Below are 6,956 nucleotides of genomic sequence, written 5' to 3' on the forward strand. Positions count from 1 at the left end.
CGTCACGATTTAGTTTTTTGGTCGTCAACATCTTGGTTTCTGGTCATCACCATCTTGGTTTCTATTCGTCACCATCTTTGTTTCTGGTTGTCATCGTCTTGTTTTCTAGTCGTCACAATCTTGGTTTCTAGTCGTCACCATCTTGTTTTTTGGTCGTCACCATATTGGTTTCTAGTCGTCACCATCTTGTTTTTTGGTCGTCACCATCTTGGTTTCCAGTCGTCACCATCTTGGTTTCTAGTCGTCACCATCTTGTTTTCTGGTTGTCACCATCTTGGTTTCTAGTCATCACGATTTAGGTTTTTGGTCGTCACCATCTTGTTTTCTAGTCGTCACCATCTTGGTTTCTAGACATCACCATCTTGTTTTCTAGTCGTCACCATTTTGTTTTTTGGTCGTCACCATGTTGGTTTCTAGTCGTCACGATTTAGTTTTTTGGTTGTCACCATCTTGGTTTCTAGTCGTCACCATCTTGGTTTCTAGTCGTCACCATCTTGTTTTCTGGTTGTCACCATCTTGGTTTCTGGTCGTCACCATCTTGGTTTCTAGTCATCACCATCTTGCTTTCCGGTCGTCACCATCTTTGTTTTCTGGTCGTCACCATCTTGGTTTCTAGTCGTCACCATCTTGGTTTCTATTCGTCACCATCTTGTTTTTTGGTCGTCACCATCTTGGTTTCTAGTCGTCACGATTTAGTTTTTTGGTTGTCACCATCTTGGTTTCTAGTCGTCACCATCTTGGTTTCTAGTCGTCACCATCTTGTTTTCTGGTTGTCACTGTCACTACCCGATCCATCACCCTACCCGATCGGTTCTGCGCATGTGCGAGATGGTCCGGAAGTCCGGACGGCAACACCAGATGGACACTTGACACAGTGGCTTTTAGCAAAGCTCAAAAAGAAAAACCGAGAGAGATGAGTTATTGTTATTACAACGTGACTTCACTATTATTTAACAACTCTTTTTATTGGGTTCTTTTATTTGGGGTTAAGTACATTGTCAGAATAAGTGAGAAATAGATTTAACTTCTGTTAGACTGCTATCATACTGAATAAATATTTACTGTGAATGTATGCAAAAATGTATGGCATATGGCTGTCTAACAGAAGTTAAATTCATTCCTCACTTATTCTGACAATGTACTTAACCCCAAATAAAAGAACCCAATAAAAAGAGTTGTTAAATAATAGTGAAGTCACGTTGTAATAACAATAACTCATCTCTCTCGAGTTTTCTTTTTGAGCTTTGCTAAAAGCCACTGTGTCAAGTGTCCATCTGGTGTTGCCGTCCGGAGTTGTCCAACATGGCGGACCCTCTCGCACATGCGCAGAACCGATCGGGCAGGGTGACGGATCGGGTAATGACAGTCACCATCTTGGTTTCTGGTCGTCACGATCTTGGTTTCTAGTCATCACCATCTTGCTTTCTGGTCGTCACCATCTTTGTTTTCTGGTCGTCACCATCTTGGTTTCTAGTCGTCACCATCTTGGTTTCTATTCGTCACCATCTTGTTTTTTGGTCGTCACCATCTTGGTTTCTAGTCGTCACGATTTAGTTTTTTGGTTGTCACCATCTTGGTTTCTCGTCGTCACGATTTAGTTTTTTGGTCGTCACCATCTTGGTTTCTAGTCGTCACCATCTTGTTTTTTGGTCGTCACCATCTTGGTTTCTAGTCGTCACCATCTTGGTTTCTAGTCGTTACCATCTTGTTTTCTGGTTGTCACCATCTTGGTTTCTAGTCGTCACGATTTAGTTTTTTGGTCGTCACCATCTTGTTTTCTAGTCGTCACCATCTTGGTTTCTAGACATCACCATCTTGTTTTCTAGTCGTCACCATTTTGTTTTTTGGTCGTCACCATCTTGGTTTCTAGTCGTCACGATTTAGTTTTTTGGTCGTCACCATCTTGGTTTCTAGTCGTCACCATCTTGGTTTCTAGTCGTCACCATCTTGTTTTCTGGTTGTCACCATCTTGGTTTCTGGTCGTCACCATCTTGGTTTCTAGTCATCACCATCTTGCTTTCTGGTCGTCACCATCTTTGTTTTCTGGTCGTCACCATCTTGGTTTCTAGTCGTCACCATCTTGGTTTCTAGTCGTCACCATCTTGTTTTTTGGTCGTCACCATCTTGGTTTCTAGTCTTCACGACAATAGCTTCTGATAGGTCAATTCGAAGGTTTGAATTAATAGTCAGAAAGAAATTAATACAGACCCGCTGACCTCAAGACAACACATATGCGACCTAAAACATAAGCTGGTTCCAATTCTATTTTAGTCTAAATGTATGCAACATTTACAAAATTAACAATTTATTATCATATCAGGATGATTTTTACTTGGGTATAAACCAAAAATTGATGAACCAAAAAGATGGCATATATGCCAGATTTTGCTGGGCTGTAATTGGTCACGGACGCGAGGGAACACGTGGAGGAATAAATAATAATTTGACATGCAAGATGCTCTCTAAGAGGATAAAGAGATTCAAGTCTGACTTCTATAAACATATGAACATTTCTGATCCTAATGGTATTAATGTGGGTAAAGCTCATTTGGCAAATGACAATCAACCAACAACATATGTAATATAAAGTGTCAAACTCATATTCTGCCGGACCCAATCTTTTGAATTCATTAGAACTGTCACAGTCCCAGTTTTCTTGCAAGAAACAGCGTCTGAGGGCTTCTTAACATTTAACAAACTATGAATGTGTCCTATCCACTTCACAGGAAGAAACTCAGCTAACTGACGATATGAACAATTTTTAGCCAAATGAAACACAAGTCTAACGCTGAGCCTCTGAATTAGCCCTGAGCGAAAAAATGCTAACGCACTTAGCACAGAACTCACCGCAGAAACACTCCACCACCTATTGGATCTGCACAAACAAGACATCAGCTATCAATCTGAGATTCCACAGATTCCAGAAATATCAGTATCATCACTGAGCGACCAGGACTTGTGGCATGGGAAGCAAACACAGACATCATAATATTCTTACCTTTGCTGTTGTTCTGATCAAAAGTTGTGTTCAATGGCATCAAAACAATAAAAACGCTACGAGTGTAACGTAGCTTTACATTTGGGCAAACTTTATGCGCATCACTCTCACTCCTCATGGTGTACGTGTATGTGGATTTAGGATCAGCCCCTCGATTCTATTGGCTCTAACGGTTAGAAAGAGGTGTCAATCATCAAAATTGACCAATGGGTTCCAGAGAAACGGCAAATCCACCCAAATAACCCCAGAGGTGTCCTTTTTTTCTAAACCTCTCTAAAAAGGTCAAATGTCGCTTGTTTTGCATCAATCTTGATACAGGGTACTTATATGTTATAGTTTGGATTCCTAAAGCTTTTAGTCTATTGAAGGCTGGTTTTCACTATAAGTAATGGTTTATTTTTGGACAGACAATATCATTTAAATGTTTTTACTATGTTCAATCTGAATTTACTTTAAAATAAAAAACATCTATATTGATTCTGACTCTTCTACATCCAACTCACAGGTTTATCATTGCTTTCAGAAAAAGATTATTAATTTAACCCTTTTAGAAGATATGCTCATTTGTTCTGGGAATGTCATTTTGGAGCCTGAGACCTGAAAAACAGGCTTGGGGCTTTAGAGGTTTAAATAAAAAAAGCTGACTAAATGTTCCCTATCTGTAGATATTCACTTTGAATGATGGAGCACACTTTGATCATTTATAGCTTCTTTTTTCCTGACACAACCACTGATCTTCACTTCAGAAGCAAACACACTTTGACACATCTTACTGTTTCTTTATAAGGCCCTACATTATGGGATTGAAGAGAGGTGGGCATGTAAGGAAGTTATATATTTGTTTTAATAGACTCAACATGTTGGGCCTGTAATATTTTACAATTCTTCAAAGAAGTTGATGAGGGAAGCGTGGTGAGGTGTGCAGCTTTCTGTGTGCTCTGCTTACGACCAGAGGAACACACTCTGAGGATCCTCGTGTACGAGGAGAGGATAGAATTAGAGGACAAAAGAATAATCAATCAATCAATCAATGTTTATTTATATAGCCCAATATCACAAATGTTACATTTGTCTCAGTGGTCTTCACAGTGTGTACAGAATAATCAATAACCATTGAGGCAAGCATTTTTTATTCCTCTTCTGACTCAAACTGAACCATCCTGTTACATGTTATTCCCAACACAGGCCAGCAGCAGATTCTTACACAGGATGTATATTTGGGACACATTACATGTTAGAGAATACGAAGGTGAACATATTGTCAACATATTGGGAACATAGTTGATATGAAGCTGCTCTGTGTGTGTTCACAGCGAGGAGCTTCATTCAGCTTTAACTTCAGTTTCACTCCTAACGTCCGGACTGATGGACCTTTCAGGGTTCTCCTAAAATCACTGAGGCTGATATGAGAAGTGAAAAGCAAGAGAAGAAACAGAAAGAGAGAGCAGCATCAAGCTCAGCACATGTACAGCTGCACGTTTCATTTCCTTCCTCTGCACACAGTGAACGAGACACGTCATTAGAGTTAATACTGTTGAAGTCAGGGTCCTTTCATTCTCTGTCTCTGCAATCTCTTGATGACCTACACTTCACCGTACAACAGGCGCTTACATATGATGCGGATTTTAGACATCTTCAGCCCGTACAAGACTGGGGTAAAGAGAGGCTGGCATGTTAGAAAGTACAGGGATAATAAAATGCGCAGCATGTTGGGAACACTGCTCATATCAAACCTGCTCTGTAATACTTCAAAGCAAGACCCAAAAGAAGCATTTAGCAGGGAAGCGAGGTGAGGTGTGCAGGTACTGAGAGCTTTCTGTCTGGTCTGTTTGGAGCCTGAGAAACACACTCTGAGGATCCTCATGTACGAGATCAAAGTGAGAGAAACAGGAAACATGATTAAGAAAAAAGTAATAAAGATTCCATACACATTATTGACTGTAGTGTCAGAGCAGGCCAGCTTAACAATGGAAAAGTTATCACAGTAAACTTTGTTAATGATGTTCCCACACAGCTGCAGAGAAAGAGTCAGAGACACCATAATCCAAATGGCAATAAATGGATATAACCATGACACTGCAATAAACATGGAAACCCTGTTAGAAGTCATACGTGAGTTATATTGCAGAGGATAACAGATAGCAAGATATCTGTCATAAGACATGACGGTTAAGTTTAAATATTCCACACAAACATATGTATACACAGAATAAATCTGCAGGAAGCAGAGCGGAGCAGAGACAGTGTGGATGTCAGAGAGGACCTGAACCAGAAGGAATGGAAACAACCCTGTACTACCATACAGTTCATTTACAAACAGGCTGCACAGGAAGAGGTACATAGGTTCATGTAAGCTCCTGTTCACACAGATAACAACAATCAGCAACACGTTGGCACCTAAAATACACAGATACACGCACATGACAATCATGAAGAACAAGTATTTAAAAAAACCTGTGTCGAAGTAGACACTTAGAGTGAAATATGAAACGTGAGTAGAGTTCACCATGATCCTCCTGTGGGTAAAGATAAAAAACATTTAGCACAAAGTATAATTAAAGAAACATAATAACAGACAACGGGGGGTGAGCTCTCAGTGAACGAGACACGTCATTAGAGTTAATACTGCTGAAGTCAGGGTCCTTTCATTCTCTGTCTCTGCAATCTCTTGATGACCTACACTTCACCGTACAACAGGCGCTTACATATGATGCGGATTTTAGACATCTTCAGCCCGTACAGGACTGGGGTAAAGAGAGGCTGGCATGTTAGAAAGTACAGGGATAATAAAATGCGCAGCATGTTGGGAACACTGCTCATATCAAACCTGCTCTGTAATATCTGGAAAAAACCTCCAAAGGAGAAGTTAAGCAAGGAAGCAAGGTGAGGTGTGCAGGTACTGAGAGCTTTCTGTCTGGTCTGTTTGGAGCCAGAGAAACACACTCTGAGGATCCTCATGTACGTGTACAGGATTAAAAGCAGAGGAATGATGATGGAGATGACCGTGTAAAAGAGCCCATAAATGTTATTGACCCTGGTGTCAGAGCAGGCCAGCTTAACAATGGAGTAATTCCCACAGTACACTTTGTTAATGATGTTCCCACACAGCGTTAAAGACACACTTAAGGATATCAGAACAACAATTGCAAGAAAAGGGAACAACCATGACACTGCAATAAGAAAAGAAGCTTTGTTAGAAGTCATATATGTGTTATATTGCAGAGGATAACAGATAGCAAGATATCTGTCATAAGACATGATGGCTAAATTACTAAATTCCACACAAACATATGTATACACAGAATAAATCTGCAGGAAGCAGAGCGGAGCAGAAACAGTGTGGATGTCAGAGAGGACCTGAACCAGAAGGAATGGAAACAACCCTGTACTACCATACAGTTCATTTAAAAACAGGCTGCACAGAAAGAGGTACATGGGTTCATGTAAGCTCCTGTTCACACAGATAACCACAATCAGCAACACGTTGGCACCTAAAATACAAAAATACAAAGCAAGAATGATCAGGAAATAAAGGTATTTCAAAACCCCCGTGTCAGAGTATGCAGTCAGTATAAAATAGGAAGCTTCCGTAGAGTTAACCATGATCCTCCTGTTGTTAAAGATTTAGAACGTTGTGTTAAAGATTAGCACAGACACAGCATTATTCAACAATTATACATCAGCAACAGAAACCTGTGTCAAATGTGAAACAAATGTCAGACAACAGTTGTGTTTCACCTGCTACTCCTGAGCTGGAGTCACGGCCAGAGCTCATGACAGGGACCTGTACTATCTGACAATATGTGGAGGGGGGAGACACAGTGTGGGAGGGGTTTTACTGGGCAGATCTCAAAGAACAAACTGTTTTCTAATAATTACTGACTAATGTGAAAACCTCAAAGATGTGTTGGTTAAATGTCATTAGCTTATCTCAGTAAAATGTCCCTGGTAAAAGACT

General features: G+C 40.3%; 2 protein-coding genes across 2 annotated transcripts; both read right to left on the reverse strand.

Moving 5' to 3' along the window:
* Nucleotides 1-4,580: 4,580 nt before the first annotated feature.
* LOC117443138 (olfactory receptor 11A1-like) lies at nucleotides 4,581-5,507 on the reverse strand. Its single transcript, XM_034079087.1, has one exon. The coding sequence runs from the start codon at nucleotides 5,505-5,507 to the stop codon at nucleotides 4,581-4,583; it is 927 nt and encodes a 308-aa protein (XP_033934978.1).
* A 167-nt stretch (nucleotides 5,508-5,674) lies between these two features.
* Nucleotides 5,675-6,601, reverse strand: LOC117443141 (olfactory receptor 11A1-like). The gene has a single exon (XM_034079091.1). The coding sequence runs from the start codon at nucleotides 6,599-6,601 to the stop codon at nucleotides 5,675-5,677; it is 927 nt and encodes a 308-aa protein (XP_033934982.1).
* Nucleotides 6,602-6,956: the final 355 nt, after the last annotated feature.

This window comes from Pseudochaenichthys georgianus, unplaced genomic scaffold (assembly GCF_902827115.2).
Source record: "Pseudochaenichthys georgianus unplaced genomic scaffold, fPseGeo1.2 scaffold_546_arrow_ctg1, whole genome shotgun sequence".
Lineage (NCBI taxonomy): Eukaryota > Metazoa > Chordata > Actinopteri > Perciformes > Channichthyidae > Pseudochaenichthys > Pseudochaenichthys georgianus.

Bases quoted from the DNA above. Each gene is read 5' to 3' on its own strand.
- LOC117443138 (XM_034079087.1), bottom strand. From the start codon at position 5,507: ATGGTGAACTCTACTCACGTTTCATATTTCACTCTAAGTGTCTACTTC.
- LOC117443141 (XM_034079091.1), bottom strand. From the start codon at position 6,601: ATGGTTAACTCTACGGAAGCTTCCTATTTTATACTGACTGCATACTCT.